At 45.7% G+C, this 19,491-nt stretch overlaps 7 protein-coding genes across 7 annotated transcripts; 5 read left to right on the top strand and 2 right to left on the bottom strand.

The window, feature by feature from the left end:
* The first annotated feature begins 568 nt into the window (after positions 1 to 568).
* FOXG_11889 (uncharacterized protein) lies at positions 569 to 2,726 on the top strand. The gene is made up of 2 exons (XM_018391623.1): positions 569 to 966; positions 1,020 to 2,726. Exons 1-2 carry the CDS (start codon positions 621 to 623, stop codon positions 2,609 to 2,611), a joined length of 1,938 nt encoding a protein of 645 aa, XP_018250310.1. The 5' UTR covers positions 569 to 620; the 3' UTR covers positions 2,612 to 2,726.
* A 2,265-nt stretch (positions 2,727 to 4,991) lies between these two features.
* On the bottom strand, positions 4,992 to 5,658 carry FOXG_11888 (uncharacterized protein). The gene has a single exon (XM_018391622.1). The coding sequence runs from the start codon at positions 5,571 to 5,573 to the stop codon at positions 5,169 to 5,171; it is 405 nt and encodes a 134-aa protein (XP_018250309.1). The 5' UTR covers positions 5,574 to 5,658; the 3' UTR covers positions 4,992 to 5,168.
* A 1,030-nt stretch (positions 5,659 to 6,688) lies between these two features.
* On the bottom strand, positions 6,689 to 7,030 carry FOXG_20627 (uncharacterized protein; the record flags this gene model as incomplete). The annotated part of the gene is made up of 1 exon (XM_018400922.1): positions 6,689 to 7,030. One exon carries the CDS (start codon positions 7,028 to 7,030, stop codon positions 6,689 to 6,691), a length of 342 nt encoding a protein of 113 aa, XP_018250308.1.
* A 2,774-nt stretch (positions 7,031 to 9,804) lies between these two features.
* Positions 9,805 to 10,791, top strand: FOXG_11887 (uncharacterized protein; the record flags this gene model as incomplete). Its single annotated transcript, XM_018391621.1, has 1 exon — positions 9,805 to 10,791. One exon carries the CDS (start codon positions 9,805 to 9,807, stop codon positions 10,789 to 10,791), a length of 987 nt encoding a protein of 328 aa, XP_018250307.1.
* Positions 10,792 to 11,060: 269 nt separating this feature from the next.
* FOXG_20626 (uncharacterized protein) lies at positions 11,061 to 11,525 on the top strand (the record flags this gene model as incomplete). The annotated part of the gene is made up of 2 exons (XM_018400921.1): positions 11,061 to 11,154; positions 11,203 to 11,525. 2 exons carry the CDS (start codon positions 11,061 to 11,063, stop codon positions 11,523 to 11,525), a joined length of 417 nt encoding a protein of 138 aa, XP_018250306.1.
* A 1,453-nt stretch (positions 11,526 to 12,978) lies between these two features.
* On the top strand, positions 12,979 to 14,674 carry FOXG_11886 (uncharacterized protein; the record flags this gene model as incomplete). Its single annotated transcript, XM_018391620.1, has 3 exons — positions 12,979 to 12,987; positions 13,072 to 13,381; positions 13,437 to 14,674. The coding sequence occupies 3 exons, from the start codon at positions 12,979 to 12,981 to the stop codon at positions 14,672 to 14,674; spliced, it is 1,557 nt and encodes a 518-aa protein (XP_018250305.1).
* Positions 14,675 to 15,447: 773 nt separating this feature from the next.
* FOXG_11885 (uncharacterized protein) lies at positions 15,448 to 17,062 on the top strand (the record flags this gene model as incomplete). The annotated part of the gene is made up of 4 exons (XM_018391619.1): positions 15,448 to 15,869; positions 15,935 to 16,485; positions 16,528 to 16,985; positions 17,036 to 17,062. 4 exons carry the CDS (start codon positions 15,448 to 15,450, stop codon positions 17,060 to 17,062), a joined length of 1,458 nt encoding a protein of 485 aa, XP_018250304.1.
* Positions 17,063 to 19,491: the final 2,429 nt, after the last annotated feature.

Genomic DNA, 19,491 nt, shown 5'->3' with positions numbered 1-19,491 from the left:
TTAGTAGGTAGAGCCTTTAGTAAATTGATATTATTTATAGTTAATTTACCCTTACTATAGCTTAAACTTAAGCTACATATAAGCTAACTAGAGAGCCTTACTCTTTAGCTAGTCTTAATCCTTTTTCCATAATCTACTTTAAAAATCTTAGATTAACCTCTATGATATACTATGCTTTAATTATTTAATATACTTTTATAATAAGTAATTTAATCTAACTCCTTTATACCTTCCAATTATAACTACTAATAGTATTATAGTTATATTATTATATTACTTATTATTTAACAAAAAAACCCTATAACTACGCTGTCCTGTATGTTTCGATGCTTAGTCATTGAGAAATACAAAATCCCATTAGTTGCTTAAATTAGGAAATTAAGCTTGGCGGGTGCCTCGAACCTATCAGCCCGCTCCGAGCGCGCTGTGGCCAGGTCACAATGGGGCGCTGCTGCAGGCAGGCATGCCTTAACTTTCAGGAGGATATGGAGGGGTAATGTAATCGGACCACATACAAGAAGCTCAGAGAGTATGAAAAGTGTAACTTCATCTTATCATCTCACCTACCCTCCCAGGCTTTGTCTCCACACTACTTCAAAATTATCACTACTTCACTCCGGATGGAAACTAGTATTAAATACCAAGAGAACCTTTGCCCCATTTGCCAGGGTATCCTCCTTGTCAGAGCCTCTGATGCGTCGAAACGCTGGGTCAAAGCCACGGGGCAAACCCTTCAAATATTCAAGGAAGCTGTGGAGAACAAGTGCATTATCTGCTCAGTTGTATGGTACCTGAGCCGTCAGTATCGCCATCTATGGTCCGAATCGCCTGAACTATGGGAGCCTATGGATTTCAAGGCTCATATAGACTCGGGTGAAGAGAATATTATTATGCTACATATTCTGTATAACAACCCTCTTAAGAATAAAACTACTGAGGTCAAATTTCGTCTTATTTCCACAAATGGTGTGTTCTAATTTCAGGCGAATTGAAAACAATGCTGATACCTTCATATGCAGATGTTGAATATCATCAGAATCTTAACTTCCCCGCCCTCGAAGCTACTGTGTCGCAAACTTCTCAGTTAACAACCGGACTGCAATGGCTTACTAATTGCCGTTCTTCCCATCCGCGTTGTCGCGAGCTCCGCCCTTTAGCTGAGAGCTGGCTACCGACACGGCTACTTGATATTGGAAACGAAGCATGTACAAGCTGGAGACTCTGTATTACATCAGAAGACGCGATCTTACCACCATCAGCTCCGTACATGACGCTTAGTTACCGTTGGGGCCCAGACCTTCATATGCGTCTCTTGTCTTCAAACATCGCAAGCTTTCGGCAAGGTCAACCTATTGTTAATCTTCCTGTCCTGTTTAGGGATATTATTAAGGTCTCCCACCATTTTTCTATTCGGTATCTATGGATTGATTCCCTATGCATCATCCAGGACTCGAAAGAAGATTGGGAAAAGGAATCCTTGACAATGCAATATGTATATTCTAACTCTGCATGCAACCTCGCCGCATCGGCATCTAAAAGCCCGGACAGTAGGCTTACCTATAAGAGAAACTTGGACTTCATCCGCCCTGGTAAGGTTCAAAGCTCACTATTCTCTGATAGGCCCCGGACCTTCTATATTTATGATAAAACATACTGGAACCGGCAGATCTTCGATGGCCCGTTACATAATCGAGGCTGGGTCTTTCAAGAGCGATTTCTTTCGCCGCGTGTCCTCTACTTTGGCAAGCATCAACTCCTCTGGGAGTGTCGGACTAATCATCGATGCGAGGTCTTTCCCGAAGGAATACCATCACATTGGTCCGACAAGGCAATGGACTCGCTCATGGAGCATCGATCGGGCATGAATCCAGCGCAGGCGAATAGAATGACTTTGGGAACATTTAATCTTTGGAGTGATCTTGTCCAACAATACTCTCGATGCGATCTGACCAGACCTTCCGACAAACTCCACGCCATAGCAGGTGTTGCTAAGCTGTTTGAGGAATTTACTGGTGACGAATATGTAGCCGGACTATGGAAGTCATACTTCGCCGCCATGTTGGATTGGAGAGTATTCGACCCTAAATCGCGTGACCCTGCGGGTTATCGTGCCCCTTCATGGTCTTGGGCATCTGTTGATAGTCCTGTCCGGACTTTTGGTCTCTCAGCTGGGGCGGAGTTTCTCGTCGACCTAGCCAAGTTGGTTATTAAAACTCGGACACCTGATAAAATGTCCGCCATTCTCGGCGCCTCTGCCGTGCTCAAAGCTCGGGTCATACCGGTTGTTTGTCAGTTAATCCGTATGCCGTTTGCTACTTTCCAGGCCCCTGCTGGCAAGTTCAAGGTACAAATTCACCCGGACACTATCGATACGAAATTCACGGACGGCGACAAACTCTCATATATGCCCTTGAAACTGGATTATCGATACGGGGAGAGTGGCGAAAGGATCCCCTACGTGGTTTGCTTAATGCTGGAGGAAAATGTTCAATCACTTGAGCTCCAAAGCCAGTATCGCCGACTAGGATGCTTCGTCCTTGGGCAGGAGAATGGTAACGAGATAAGTTCGCTCTGCTTCGGATCTGAAACCAGGGAGGTTGAGATTATTTAACTACATCATTATTCCAGCTCCAGATTCAAGTGAAAAAGAACTTCTATGCATTCTAATTAGGCCATTACCCCTATTTTTCTCTTTCACTTAAAAGAGGGTATATAGTGAAACTGCCGCCGCTCCACTTTCGTTGACGGAGGGGGCGCTTAACCATCTTATTAGTGCTCAACTTCTAACCCTGTACGATTCTAATAAAGTTTGATGTAATGGCTGAGAGCCTATATCCCTATTGTCCTTCCCATTTTCAGGAAAAGAGAAAACCCCGTCGGTATATAAGGCTGTGATTACCAGAGATAGGGACTAACTTAGGATGAGGTAGAAAGCCTCTTTTAGTAAAAGGAGAGACGCCTGTAGGGCTGGGGAAAGTACTGGCTGTAGTATTAAAGTTTAAGCCTTAATAGTCTTCTAAGGGTAACCCTTTTTATTTTATTAGGTAGTATACTATGCAGGGTAAGTGGTATAGTGTTGATAGGGGTAAGGAAAGAGTTAAGTAAAAGAGGATTTTTTTAAAAGAGGTAAGGTAATTAGTAAGAAAAAACAGCTAGTAGTAGAAAAAAGAAAGTTTAATAGGAGAAGGGATATTTCTAAAAGAGAAATACCTAAGAAATAATAAAAGAAAATAGAAAATAGCTACGAAAAGTAAAAAATAAAAAGGGATAAAAAGAGATAAAAGATAAAAGATAAAGAAAGGTATCATAAAGTATGATAGAGATAGCTGGCCTAAAACTCTTTTATTATAACCCAAAGGAAGAGCGCTTACGTCACGTATACCCCATAAACTTTTTACTAATTACAACAGGACTTATGCCTCTTTCCCCGCAATTAACCATAAGCCTCGCAGATAACTCACGACGGGCTCATAATTAGGCTTACGAGTTGCTGCAAGCCGAGCTTACTTAACTATAAGCCACCTGGATATATATATATATTTAGCATTGGATAGAACCTAGCTTACCAACTAGTAATATGACTTCTTTATATTAATAAGCCTAATACATATTACTTAATTATTAAGAGATATAATATTTTACTTTACTTTATGTAATACCTTGTATAATATGCAAATATAAACCTAGTATGGACTAGTTTCACTGTTTAAAACCTAAACCATTACACCTTTATATTACTGACCTGTTTAGGCAGTTTCTAAAGCTCTTAGGGGAAAAAAAAACAACCTCAGTCTATTTATATTTTCCGTTTTAATATATACCCTATTAAAGGTTTAAAAATAACTTACTTAATTAGCTGCAGCTATAAAGGGCTTGATGCTAGGCAATTAATTATATAGTATTAAAAGCATAAGGTTGATAGATATTTAATAGCACTTATAATAAACTAGTCGGTTTTCTCCAATGGAAAAGAAAGCAGATGATGGGGTCTTGGATCTGCTGCAAGATGGCGATGGGTACTCGCAGACAAAGATCCTGTCCGAAATGCTCGGCCGTTCTTACAGGCAGCGACTACGTCGTCATTCGGCAGAGTTCCCTGCGCCCGTCACGGTGTTAATAACCTGCTCAACATTATTCTTTTGGTGTTCAAGGCGTTTTAAATCGTCATTGGCCGCCTCTTTCTTGGAGTTGAGGGCAGAGAGGCTCTGTCGCTGGTCTGCAACTTCCTGACACAGGGTCTGGTACTCTGTGTCCAGATGCCTCTTAGCCGCTTCTCCTTGATTTAGTTCAGTCTGGAGTTGCGTTTTCCGATTTTCCAGATTCTGTTCCTGCGCTTTCATGCCAACTCTTCGTTTCGTTAATGGCATCCCTGTAAAGGAGCTCTGGAAGCCACTTATCGCTAAATTCAACTTCCCTCTCCGCCCAATATCTAGCCAGGAATAGCTCCAGGCTCTTAAAGACGGCATAGATAGCCAATATCACAGTCATCCGCTGTTCCTTATCTTTGAGTTTCCTGGGTTGAAACAAGGAACAGTCGGCAAGTCCAAGCCCATGCACTAGGCTCCGCTATACCCCCAGGATAAGACTCTACAGCTTCTCAGGCGAAGTCTCGGAGTACCTCAACAAGATTGGATTCTTTGCTTCATGAGGTGCAGATGCTACCTCTGCCTCCAATTCTGCTTTCCACCGTACTGGTCTAAGACACGCTAACATAGCGTTCTTTTAAATGGTGTTGGCACATAGGTACGGTGATTCACTGTTTATATCTTTATTTGCAGTTTTAAGTTTAACATAGTTACTAGAAAACATTACGTTGTCTCTCAGTATTCCTTCGAGATCACCGTACAGTCTAAAGCCACAAAGTCGATGCAGCACCAGCAAATATCCTGAGATTAAGAAAGAAAACAAATACTGAGGCCGACCTTGAAGGCTCCTATACAAGTCAAAGGAACATGTGTGATCATTTCGGACATATCTTCACGCCTAGGAGAGGCCTGCATGGTTCTCTGTATTAAGAAATAGCGCCGATATAATGACGAACAAACACCCAATATAGCATTTACTACTGATCCTTCCCTATCATTCTGCTCCACCAACACGCCCACCCTTTTTCTTTTTCATAAAATGTGATAAATGCGACTAGTACAGATTCTCATTTACCCAATCTTTCAATCATCCAGGCATTTGAGGGTAGTTGAGATGACTTCCGACGAGGGATTAGAAATAGTGACAAAACCGCCAAAAGAGCCTTTTTCGTTGCTAATCCAGATCCTGAGCTGGCCGTCGTCGCCATTATAAGTGAAAGTGACTGCAGGATTTGCACACTTATAAACGTTTTTCGAAGTAAAAGGTTTGGCTGTGTTCTTCTGAGGGTCTTTATTGAGCGGGGGACATCGGGTGTCAATTCCTTCAGAATACAAGCGGAATGATACGTTATTCTTATTGTCCCGGTCGATGTAAGCACCAGATAGACTGGCGGGAATTTCGTTTATTTGACAGTCTCTCACGTTGAGGTAGGGAGCGGCAAGAGAGCTTGGAAGTAGAAGGTTCAGCAGCAAAAGAGGAACAAACATGGTGTTGGGATTTAGGTGAAATAAGAAAAAGAAACAAGTTTTATTCAGCGTATTTATCTTATGTACTAGTTTGCTATCTGGGTACCAAAGCACCCGTGAGCTGAACAATGGGATATTTATATAAAGATTAGTCTTAAGTGTTTCTCTCCTTAACTTACGTGCCCTGATCATATGCCGTTGCCACGTTCTAAGAACTTTCATAAGCGATCTGTTACATTCGGAACGCCGGAGATGAGTGACACAGCCTAATATGGAGGCATTGTGAGGTAGTATCTAAAGTGTAAATACGGAGTAATGCTTGTTCTTTTAAGGTTATACCCCATGCAGAGTAATCTACTATCTAGAGGATCCACAAAATCGGATTTAATATACAAACAAGGGATAGTTCAATACCATTTCGGGAGTGTAGGTAGATCATCTCCGACGCCCCTGTCCAAGCCGGTTGTACCGCTCGGATGGCCGAAGGTCGAGGGACTTTCCCTCTGACAAGAGTGTATGACGGGCCAACAGGCCAACGGGCGGTTTTCGGCACCTAGTCAGAAGTGCTCCCCACCACTAAGACAATAAACTTTAATCCATGCCGAGCTTGTGTTGATCTGTTGTTTTATTAAGAAGAACGATAATTGCTTTTCACAATCTATCACTAAACGCAAAGAAAAAACACAAGAACCAAGAACTAGAACGAGTTCGCATAACCTTCATCGACTTTGTATTTTGCAAGTTCCAAGTATGGACGCAAATAACCTTAATAACAAAACCCTTGAACCAACGCAGATTGACCCCGAACCGGTCCCCGCGCTGAACAATCCCCAATAAGCAGCTGGACCAGGCATCATAGTCGTACTTTGATAACGCAATGGCATCATGAGATTTCATGACGGGCGACACAGGTGTTCACATCCTCTTTCCTAACACCAAGTTTGGCGTATTCAAAAAGCTCTTTCCAGGCCGGCTTTTCATCTACCTTGGCTTGTCGAAGTAAAGCAGGAAATGACGCTGTAGTGGACTGGGATCTAGTAGTCTCCTCGTTAAATTGGTTGTTCTGATTAAACACAAGGGTGAAAGAGAACGAGAGATCGATGACTGGTCCGTCGACTATTCTGCGGAGGGCTTTCTCAAATTCTATTACAACTTGCTGTTAACTGTCCGTTCATAAGATGAGACTTGCCTCTAAGGCCAGGATCTTCCGAAGTGGCTTGGGTTCTGGTGCCCAGGCTATCAGAGGAATCAAGGGTTTCAGAAGTACGCATCGTAGCAGTTGAGGCGACATATGAAGAACTGTTGCTTCCTTGGCGCGTTTTGGCGGAGGAATATAGCGTTTCTGAAGTGCGCATCGTAGAAGTCGAAGCGCTATCCGAGGTAGAGTTATTGGCGTTACAGCGAGCAATTGTCATGGTGGAGACAATGCGGAGAGTGTCCATGACTTCTGATATCTCGATAGTGGTAGGAGGAGACATGTTGAATTGAGGAGAGATGTCTATGTGTCAATATGTCGATGTGCTGAGAGATGCCCACGACAACGTTGAGAGATGGCGATGATATTGTTGAGAGAATCAGGAATCTGGAATGGGTTTTATAGGAGACTCTTTACCAGAGCGACAGTAAAGGTAGTATTTTTCTTTGAATGGCTTTTCATTGAAGGATATTTCTTTCAATGAAAGAATCTTGGTGTGGATTGTTGTTTGTTACGTAGGCAGGCGAGTGCACTGGTTCATGAAAGGCCAACAAACTGCATTGAATATGCTTCCTGCTTGTTTGCTTTTCTTTCGTTATGATTATATAACCAAATGTTTGTCTTTGCAGCTTTCTACTGTCTGGTCAATGTTTGGTCTGAAAGAAAAACCAGCAACAAACATCGCACCTACTGTGATGATGAAAGCCCATGGGTGACGTGTCCAATTGGCATCTGAACAAACTACCTTTGCAGAGCCATCTTCTCGTGTTTTACTCATTTATTGTCTTTGGCCTATTTTACAGCGGAACAAAGAGAAACAAAATAAACGAACGTCTTGGCACCTACTACTATACATCAAATAACAACGATTGCCAAATGAATGTGATGGGGTTTATATTCACGGCGCGCAAAAGCCCATGAGATAATCTCCTGATGTGGCCGTCGATACAAAAGCGGCGCAGGCATTAATCACATTAAAAACAAGACTACACTCTTCGCGCCCATTAATTGTCGAAGGGGAGAGGCAAAGCAAGCGGTCGTGATCAATGTCAACGGTCGGACCTACATTCAAAAGCCCCCAATCGGCATGGACGATATCCAGAAGATCGGCGAAGCAGAGGTTACCTTTTGTTTGAATGCGACCTGCGCTAACCGTGTGTCTCTGTGCCACAAAACACAGGAAGGAATTTAAGGTATTTGCCTTTGATGATTAAAGCGGAGTGCATAAGGAAATCCTTCCTGCAGCAGTACAAAGACTACAGTGCAATGGATTTGTCTTTTAACGTGTTTGCTCCGATGCCTGCTGTTCTTTGTATTATACTTAGAGTAAAAAACTCTGAATAACCCCAAGACAACCTGGACCATCGTGTCGGCTGACAAGAGACACGCCAGATTGTCAGATTGGCGATGGTGGGTTTTGTGCCGATGAGGGGCAGCAAACGGTCTGCCTCGTCAATGTGGGCTTGTGTGGCTCCCGGAAGGCACAAAAGCTGATCATCAGAAACAGAACCATGGTTGCAATGTCGATTCATTGATTAGTAGGGGCGACACGGGTACATGCAGTAGATGTTATATATTGAAGTAATAATACGACAGAGTCAACGCGGTATGGCCAAAATTGAGTCTATTGTAAAGAAGCGGAAATATTACAACCAGATCGCACTATTCCAATGCAACGTGCTCAGTCGGCCTGTAAAGTTCAATCCCAAGAAACAAAGTCATGTCTCTCCCGGCATCTCCAGAGAACCTTATCAGACTGTTAAGTATAGCCCAGCATTCACTTTAGTCTTGAATCGGTGTTCTTTCTCGTCGTAAGCTCGCCAGAAAGGAGAAAGCGGTGTGAGATGAGCGACGCGGAAGTAGCTGACGACAATGCCAAAAGCAACAGGTTATCATAGAAAGATGAAGATTACCCCTGATGACATCAAACTCACTCCAATCCGAATGGTCGAGAGCTCAATCTAGTTGGTTCGAGACATCATAACGGGCTGGTTCACGGCACCCAGATCCCTCTCAGCAACTACCAACTACAAAACTTTAGCCTTCACGCCTAGACTAGAGTTAACTACTTAAAAAGTTAATATTAGAAACAACCTCTTTTAATTATCTTATAGCAATCTTTTCACTTTGTGCCTCGCCTTTCCCTATAAGGTCCCAAATCTCACCATTCATAACACCAAGTACAAAGGCGCCACCTACTAAGTTAAACACTTGCTCGGGAACATCATCTCCTATTCCACTAGTTGTCGCCTTTCTGAAGATGAAAGGTACACTGGCTCAAGTGCCTGTTGGTGTTGGTCAACGCTGCGTCGCTGAACTCACTCACCAGGGAGGTTGATTCGGCGGATCAATCCACTAAGGTCCCATGTGTTAAAATTAAGCGCATCTTGGCATTGTATGTGGGCCTCAATTGATTGAACATTGCTGTTGGGAACAAGTTCCATTGCGACGTATGGCCTCTTCTAATACTCAATATTCTTTTAAAAAAATTATTGTTTTTATTTATTCTGATAAATTCTGGTGATTTTGGCGTATTGCAGCTCTTTGTGTTGTGCCATAGGAGGTAACATCGGGTGTCTGATGAGACTCCTCTAATCTTGGCTCAAGGCTGTCCCTCAGCCTGGTCGGACTAACCTTCTCCCGGCCCCAAACTTCTCCACCTTCGCCAATTCACGCTACTCGTTCACAATCACCTTCATCTTCAATCATCCTCCCCTTCACCCTCCTCGCAATGTCGCCTCCACGCCGCAACGTCCCTCCCATCATCCCGCGCTCAACAAGACTCCTCGAGGGAACCCCAAGCATCGCGCTACACCCGTTATAAAATTCCGGATTATACCCACCGAGAGCGAGAGCGCTCCTCTCTGTGGAATAACCGGGGCGTGTAGAGGGCGACCTGGACTCGGAATCTCGCAGTTCTACTGGAGTTCCGGGGCGACCTGGCAGTTCTACTGGAGGTCCTGGGCGCCCGCCAGCGAGGCTCGGTATCTCCCTCGCGGTTGCGTTGTTGGACGTGCTGTGCAGGTAAGTTCTCATTTCGTCTACTAATCTTGCGCTATGGCATGCGTCGCCATCAACGAAACAACAGCTGTCGTCGAGTGGCAGTGGGAGGGTGCCACGCGTAACTTAGCGACCGCCGATCCCGATCACGACGCGATACGATTCACCTTGCGACTCGACCCCGAGAGTCAATACGGTGCGCACTTCGAAATCAGCATCCCCTTCAGATTCAAGGATAAGCCAGCTGGGGCGGGCGTATGCCTCCGGATAAACCCCTTCTTCATCAAGTCCTTCGCCTATTCCGATGTGCCGACCCCGCCCGATGCCGTAAAACAGATCTTCGACGCGACCACATACCTTGACTTCACACTGGATAACAGAATTACCATTCTTATTCCTAGCGATGTTGAGGAGCCGGTTGTAGCAGCGCGTGCGCGATCAGGCAAGGTCCTCGACTTAATACACGAGCTTTCTTGCATTACGTCCCTGCGCATCTACATCCAACAGTCTCTACTGTCGCCCGATGAGCTCAAGTCCATCAGCGAGGCTGTAGAACAACGTCAAATCAAACCATCCTCCGACCCAGACTATGACATCTCACGAATGTTCAGCGGCAGCGGCGCAAAAGTCACAACCATTCCTCCCCCCAAACCCCCTTCTTACAAGAAAGCGACGAAAACCCAACCTCCCCCGAACGCTCCATCTAATCGCAAACGGCCCCGACAAGACAGCCATCCCGAATTCTTCAGCCAGTTCTGGGATAAGCTCCAGAAGCTGGAAGCCAAGGTTGACGACCTGCAAACCGACAACGCCAAACTGAGAGCCGATAACGCTCAGCTCAAAGACAAGGTCGCGCGCCTGGAGAAGAAGTATGAAGGATTGGAGCAGGGAGATGCGGAGGAGACTGTGATGATAGAAATACGAGATGATATCAGCTCGCTGGATCATAGAGTGAAGTGTATTGAGGACGCGAGAGATGAAGACCTTGAGGACATAAAGGAAGGCGTGTTTGATGAGTTGGCGAAGCGATTGATAGGTGGATGAATGATGATCGTCTCCTGGTATGTTCTTGGTTGGAGTTCTGAGGCGTTCACTGATGGATGTAGATTTATGAGATATGAGCGATGACACTGTCAGACCTGATGCTTGCGACGACGAGACGAACCGCATATGTTCTACGAATGTCCACTGCAACAAACTGCATTCGCTGTCAGAACCGGAAAACAATCAGCCCTCGAGGTTGCTGATTGCAGTTCAAGACATGCACGCGGAGTAACTCGATCACGTCTCAGCAGGCTGTCGCCCCCGGAGTCATGATCCGATCATCCACAGCTGGATCCCGCCCCAGTACGTTTGCTGCAGCCTTGTTCTTGTCGCAGAATGCGAAACACGTTATTGCTGTAGCCAGTAAGTGTCTGGTGTCCCTGTCAGTTGCAACACCGCTAACCTCGGCAGCTACAGCAACGACTGGGCATGCACGACGTCCCCGAAGGAACGGTTTCCTCCCATTCTTACGATGTCTTCCCCTCGACGATACGTGCTTCCGGCGAAGCCGAGCGCCCGATTGTCCTAGCCAGATTGGCGCCTCTCCTGAGCTACTCAGCCCTGCCGCACGTCGCGCATCCCAAGACGCAGAAACATCGAGAGGAGAAGGAGCTAAAGACAATCTCCGTGGAGAAGGTGAACTGGGCCTGCGGGATATCCCCGAGGAGGAGTATCTCGCCTGCGCGGCCTATGCCCACGGAGAAAGATGTTCCTGGGACCATTGGGCAAGTTAGTTCGCTACTCAATAGAGCTTGGGTCCAGAGCACGATGACTGGTTCAGTCGAAACTAGCTGTCGGCCGAAGGGCCAAGGTACTTGTCATTGCTGTTCAAGTAACCATGGCTTTTTAGTTTGGAGTCTGAGTGCCGTAGTCTGTAGAGTCAACACTTTTGCTCGACCCCAGTGACGTCGTTTGAGAAACCGGGCTATTGCTGTGACTTCTAGTTATATCTTAGCCACGAAAAAGTAGAGTGTCTGCTATATCATTAATCAATTATGCCCAAGCTAGCTCTTCCGTACTGTCGCCTTTTCTCACTGTCAAGAGTCGCACTGCTCGTTGGATGGTTAAATCTTGGGAGCCTGCGCATTACTTCTCCCCTGCCAAGCATGCGCTCATTGATCCTTTTCGTTCTTTTAGCACAGTCTTGAAGATGCCGCGGTTCTTTGCAACCCCTTCAGTTCGACCTGTCCTTGGTTGAACATTGGACAACACCTCTCGAGCTGACATGATCTACAGGGCACCAACTCATGCACCCACTCTTGAATTAAGTTCGGCGCATCATCTTGATTCAACAGCATCGCTAGATATGCCGCGACATTATCACTTGCGCCCGACATCAATACCCGTTCTTTCGTTCAAACCCACTGTCTGACGTGGCCAGCCTCCCTGCTCCATCTACGTGCGCACCGTCTCGACGAGTCCCAGGCTGAGAACGTCAACTAATTTACCTTTGATTACCGTTGGCTTGTATGGTCGGAGATTTTACAGCCCAGCTGTCTAGGGTAGCATGATTTGGCCCGCTAGTCTTCATTTTTTAATTCTTACCATTTACACGACCACGATGGACCAGCGCTTCACGTTCTGAGCAACTTTTCATGCCCACTGTTAATATTCCGCTCACAAGGTCGATCGAGTACTAGAGAAGATCACTCAGTATCGAACAGATTGTGTGTGATTGCTTATCATCTCTGTTAGCTGATTGTCAGAACAGTTATGTAATATGATAGATGGTAACTCAACTATTGCTCATATCATCTCGACCCGTGCAAAGAGGATAACTCAGGTCTCGGACTCAATCGTACATAACTCTAGTAGAAGCAATTGATAGCCAGCGAGAGAGGGGTCTTGCGCCGGTGAGTAAGAAGATGGGGTTGGAACCACGAGTATCATGGACGTAAAAGGTACTTCTATTTTATCCGTAGAGCCGAACGTTCGCTATCCGACTGGCCTACTTCAGACCAAAAAGCGCATTGCGAAAGTTTATAATCTACTGTCGGTCCATGTTCTCACCATACAATGAATGCAAAGACCGTGCACTTCAAGCACTAGACACAGGCTTTCTCATTATCTAGAAAACCTCCCCGTCTCTTGTTTTTAATATCTGTTCCCCAATCACCCTTCACTTGGCTACCACATTCGTTCTTGGGATAATCTCACTGCAATCACATGCCAACAACAATCCTTACAATGGGTGCAGTACAGTCAACTGATAAGCCGATCGTGCATACCACGAGCAAGGGGAGGCTTAAAGGCATCCAAAGGATTGACAACGTAACATAGAAGCCATCTTATCATCGGTTTACCCGTGTTCCATACGCTCTGCCGCCTGTTGGTGACCGGAGGTGGCGTCGTCCAGAAAAGCTCCCAGCAGACTTTTCATACGATGATGCAAATGGTGTCGCCGGTGATTACACGAGATTTCCCTCCGTCTGCCCCCAGCCTCACTACGCACATGGAGCGGCAGAGGTGCCGAACCCGGATCGCGATGCAGAGCCGGAAACAGTCTTCGACCAGGATTGTTTGTATGTTAACAATTGGGTACCTGCTCAAAGCCCACCGCCTGGCGGCTGGCCAGTCCAGTTCTACATTCGTAAGTTCACGTGTACCCTACCGTGATTGATTCCTTTCCTGACTATTTGGGGTAGATGGTGGCTGGCTTCAAGTTGGCGAGGCGAACCACATGAACAAGCATGACCCATTCCATCTCATGCAGGAATTCCCCCGCATTATCGTGGCTCCTGCGTATCGGCTCAATCTGTTTGGCTTCATGTCTTTCTCCGGTCTCCAAGAGGACTGTGCGGCCCCAGGAAACTACGGTTTTTGGGACCAGCGTGCTGCCCTTGAATGGACGTATTCGAACATCGCAGAGTTTGGCGGCAACTCTAATGATATTTCCCTCGGAGGTCTATCTGCAGGTGCATATTCGGCTGTCTTCCAACGGAACTACGACGTCAGACTTCCAAACAAGGCTGACCGATTGATCAAAAGAGTCTACTTATACTCGAATGCGGTTGGAGTTCAACCGAACCATGTGTCTTCTCCTGCGCTCGAACTCCAAGTTGATGAGCTTCTTACAGAGTGCGGAATCTCAACAGGCCTTTCTCCTCAAGAAAAAGTCGATGCGCTACGAAACGTGCCGTCAGAGACGCTTATCGAGGCCGTACATCGTATGAAGCAACATACTTTCCGAGCTATCACAGACGAAGATTTTGTCCACGCCAGCTTCTTGGCTGATGTAAACTCTGGGGAATTTGGAAAACTCTTAGCGAGTCAAGGCGTCGATATCATGCTGGGAGAGGTCGCCGATGAGGCAATTCTTTACCGCATGATCAACCCAGCTTCCGATTACGATAGCCTCGTGGTGCAACTGAACAACTACTACCCAGAGAAAGTAACCGAGGCCCTTCTGCAGTACTACACTCTTCCCCCCACAGGATCCAGCAAGGACGAGTGGGCCGATATTGGGTCAATCATTATCGGCGACTGTCAAGTCCACGCTACGATTCGTGGCTTCACTGCGTCATTGCTCAAGACCATGCCTCAAGAACGTGTCTTGAGTTACAGGATCTCATGGCGTGCGAAGGCGCTTGACAACTGGCTCCAGCCCAGTATTGGCATGTGTCATGCCTCTGACATCCCTATTTGGTGGGCCTGTGGACGCCGGGCCGGATATGAGCAGACTGATCTTGACCTTGTAAGCGAGTGGCTCAAGCCATTCTATGAGTACTTGTGCGGAGACAAGCCAACTTGGGGCGCTACTGGCTTGAATACGGTCAGAGAATTGAAAGCGGAAGGAAAGGTTGAGAACGTGGAGGCCGTAAATCTAGACAAGGGCCTGAAAGTATGGGACGTGATGATGAAAGCGCAATTGGACCTAGCCTAGACATGTCCGCAGCGGGCGTAAGTAAAGAATACTACTGTGTTAGAGCTTTAATATCGGCTCGGTTGGGCTCTTCAATTTGTATTTCTCTGTAAGTTCCTTCCAAAAGGGAGATAACCTTGAAAGAAAGCTATAATGTGTATAGCAAATCAAGCCAGAGAGTTTCTCAATAAATTCCAGTTATGGATGTTCGATGTCCTGAGGAATTTACTTACCTATAGGCTTATCTCCTCAGTCCCGCTATTAGCGGAAGACACGACATTGCCAAGATAGGTATATTCCGATTATCCCAAGAAACCATACCTTGAAGGGAGGAGATATGTCGGTCCTTAAATGTAGAACCCGATCACCTTGAGCCATGCTGGTGCTTGATCCGATACGACAGTTGCATCCGTAGTGCATAGAGATGTTATCAGTACGGTTGGACATGCCTCTCTAGTCACTTGGCGAGCATTCTTAACCAATCATTGCTGCAAAGTGGGCCTCGGTATCCATACACACAATCTGTACATTTACATCAGTGGGTTGCGATAAGGACGTTCGTTCACCTTGATTCCGCCTGGTGAGTGTATTATTACCCCAGGGTATCTCGGAATCATCATAATGTCGTTTCCGCGTTGAGAGCACCCAGCGTTTACAACTTAGATATAAAGCATCCTTTTGGAGCTCCCACCATTGACCTCGCCAAGCTACAGCCCCATCCTCCAAGACCAACATCTGCCTCGGGCTGCGTTTTTATACTTACATCAACCCTCAAACATATCTTTCTCCTAGCGATGTCAGACAAGACCTCAAAGCCAGTAGCAGCTGGTATCAACCTGTCTCCTGTCCCTAGTAAGCTGGGCAAGGAGGAGACTGGTGGCGGAAGCATCGCCCCTGGTGAAAACTCCAGTACTGATGAGTCCGAGTTATTCCTCCAGCAACATGAATTCTCAACCGAGTATCTCAACGAACTCATATCAGACAAAGACAAGAACAAGCGGCTGGTGAAGAAAGTCGATATGCTGCTTTTGCCATTGATGGCCGGCACCTACGTCCTCCAGTTCATCGATAAACAAGCTCTCTCCTACAGCGCTGTGTTTAATCTCCTGGAGGATACCGGCACTACTCTCAACCAGTATAGCTGGTTTGGAAGTATCTTTACTTTGCCTATCTGGTTGCTGAATACCCATGGTCCTTCCTTGCACAGAAGACGCTCGTGGGTAAGGTCGTTGCTGGTTGCATCCTCGCTTGGGGAAGCATACTGATGATCACTGCTGCTAGCAGTAACTTCGCCGGCCTCGCAGTATGCAGATTCTTCCTTGGAATATTCGAAGCTCCTATTACTCCAATCTTTATGATGATCGTGGGCATGTGGTACACCCGTGAAGAGCAACCTTTCCGCGCTGGCGTCTTTTATAGTTGCAACGGCATCGGCCTCATGCTTGGTGGACTTCTCAGCTTTGCCATTGGCCAGATCCAAGGTTTCGAGGTCTGGAAGGCCATCTTCATGATTTGTGGTGGCATCACAGTTCTTTTTGGAGGCATTATGCTTTGGAAGCTGCCCGATAACATCCTGCGTGGCAAGGGCTTCAGTCTGGAGGAAAAAGCTTTGCTTATCGGTCGCGCCAGGCTAGCAAAGACTGGTGTGCTGAATCGCACTATCAAGTGGAGTCAGGTCTGGGAGTGTCTGATGGACCCTCAAATATGGCTTCTGACCATCTTCGTCTTGGTTAACGAGGTAATCAACGGAGGTGTTGCCAATTTCGGCTCTTTGATTATCAAGGGTCTGGTTGACAATGCCCTTCTCAGCGTTGTTTTAGGCATCCCACAAGGTGCTTTTCAACGTTTCTGAATCCTTTCTGGTACTTGGCTAGCATCGAGGTACCAGAATATGCGAACTGTCATTATGGCTGTCTATAACATCCCGACAATTCTTGGCCTTTGTTTGATCTGGAAGCTTGACCGCGAGAGCCAGAAAATTGGCCTGCTCTTTGGATACTATATGGTAACAGCATATGTGACTTCACTTGTGCTGGCCCTTCAAATGCCGTCTTCTAATCTTGGAGGGTACACAAAGCGTGTTACTGGTACAGCAGTGGTCTTTGCTGCTTACTGTGCTGGAAATATTATTGGCCCGCATGCCTTTCTTGCCCGGGAGGCGCCCGTCTACCAAACTGGTGTTATTGTCATGCTAGCTTGTAGCGTGGCCCAGGTGGTGTTGGCTGCCATGTTGCGTTACCTCCTGATCCTGAGGAACAGGAAGCGTGATCAGGCCACGACCGAGTCTATTCAGGTACCAGAAGATACAAGCGCTGATGTGACTGACTTCAACGTAAGTGCTCAAAAGATATAACTCATGAATAATTAAACTAATTAAAGCAGAACCCACATTTCAGATACGTTTTGTAAATGAGGTAAAGGTCAATAGGACTCACAGGTCGGATGGGACTAAATGAATATCGCAACTGGGAATGCTTTGTACAGCTTTGAAGCACATGGATATAGTTCGTCAGTTAAAAATCTTCAGGAATCAGCGTTCTCACTTCTGTGTCTTGTATATCCGTAACCTGTGTTACTAGGACGTGCGGTATATACCTACCGGCAATTACGCTCACAACTAGTAGTATTCTAGAGTCTGATGATATAAATAGTCAGATAAATGACCTGACCTTTTATGGAACTTTCCTGGCTATCATGACAGCCTCTCCAGGCCTTACCCAATTCTGTCATCAGCTTGTGAGCTACATACTGAAGAGTCTACATAAAACGTCAGATCATGATATCGAGACGCAAGGTGACCTATTTCGGATCCCATAAATGGGGAGCACATTTGTGTTTTGATATAAATCTCAAATATCGTTTATTCGCGTTCCATGCCTTCAAAGTTGCACCAGAGGACAGCTGCGTTTTTGAAGCCCATTCGCGTCTCTGGCTGGAAGAAGAGAGATCTTTAATCATATCATCATCGAATGCCAATAAGAGGAGGTATCCGGATCCAGGAAGACGATAGTTGCTATATATAGTATACTGGTCCAGCAGGCAATGTTGTTACCCCGCATAACAAACCATCAGAGCACGTGCCGAGCGATGAAGAAGGTCGTTTTCAGTTTACCGAGAGTGTAAAACAAGGGGTCAAACAAGCATCGGAACATGTATGCGGGGCTCGAATACTGCATATACATCGCGGTTTTGCCGATAGTCTCGCCGTCTATAATGCTACAAGTTCGATGCTGCCATTATTTTAGCTACGAAAATGAACAATTGATATGGGTTTTCGTAATAGGCTTGATTCACTAAGCCGTGTATACCAATGAACAAGGAAGAAGATTTCAGTTTATTGGCAATATATACTGCAAAGGCAGCAAACTCGACGCCGTCAAAGGCGGTAAACCCGGTAAGAAGTTGTTATTTATCATAAGTGCAAGAACGACAGCGCCTACGTCACTCATAAGACTGGTCAAGTTCCGAGCGGCCAATTTTTCATTCTCATTCATCGGAGCTAGCAGATTGAAGTTGCGGTAGAAGTTGACGCCAAATAACGGATGAGAATACCCAGGTGCATTTCATGTCGATGATTTCAGAATACTCCTTTCCCAGCCGATCAATTGTACCCAAATTTTGCTTCAAACGATATCCAGCGCTGTAGTAAAAGCCTCTCATGTCGGCAGCAATTAAAACGAAAAAAGAGCTTTAATTGCTACTGATATGGCTGATTGAGATGAGCCTCGACATAGACATATAGGTTAGCCATCAATTGTGCCGAACATGGTACCACTGACCGAGGCTATCGTAGCGTTCACATGCCATTATGATTGGCTAGCCATCAAAACAAAACAACAGCCGCCGAAGTCCGGATTCACGAGACCCGGGGACCCCAGATTCTCCAGAACAATGCGATGCGCCCTAATTAAACCAAACCTCGCTAGTTAATGTAAGGGGAGCGCCGCGGGCCTAGAGGCTAGCACGTGGAGCTTCCACTGGCAGATTACGCGGGGAAAGACTGATGCGCAGGCTGATAATTAGTGCGCTATATTATAGCCTAGGAATATAATAATTTAGGCTAGCTATATAAGTTTCTGAGAGGTTAATTGGCATGTTAAGATAAAGTCCTAGAAACTCGCTGTCTTGTTTAGGCTGGGCTAAACGGTGTGACGGTTGGTTTCCAACTGTGGATAAACTAAGCCGTGCTAGGTTTATTGTTGGCAGATTGCGTAGGGCGTAAACTGAGCTTGTCGAAGTGTTACGTCTCTTAATGGTAGATTCAATGCGTATTAGGCTTAATTAATGTAAAGAAGTTTTATTAATAGCTGGTAAGCTAGAATCTATAAAAGTGCAAATAAATGTGTTCTATATACTAAAGGTGATCTTTAGATAATCACGGTTACGGTCGTAATCTTAACAGAGGGATCACAATCGAAGTCATAATCCTTTATAGGCAATCACGGTCTGAGACGTGATCGTCTTGAAAGTCCTTAGTGATAGGTTGAAAAAAGTAGGGTATACGTGACGTAACTGCGGGGTCGTAACACGATGTCTCCCCTCCGTTAGGTCTTGTCCTCAAGACCTGCATATCACCTGTTGGGCTAATCTCGTCTCGGTAGGTTGCAACTTAAACCTATATTAATTTTCTTAGGATGCTAACACGATGTCAGGTTGCATAACAAAACGTTTATCCAAGAAATCCAAAAAACCGATTATCCCGCAAGAGGCGATTAAAAACTTATTTAAGTCCGGTGACGAAGTTCCTAAGAGAAGGGACATAACCAAAGATTACGCTTCACTCCATTGTTTTGCAATTAAGAACAGTCTTCCTGCTGCAATACTATACACGTATTATT

Source organism: Fusarium oxysporum, chromosome 13 (genome assembly GCF_000149955.1).
Source record: "Fusarium oxysporum f. sp. lycopersici 4287 chromosome 13, whole genome shotgun sequence".
Lineage (NCBI taxonomy): Eukaryota > Fungi > Ascomycota > Sordariomycetes > Hypocreales > Nectriaceae > Fusarium > Fusarium oxysporum.
This window is presented reverse-complemented; position numbering and strand designations above follow the sequence as displayed.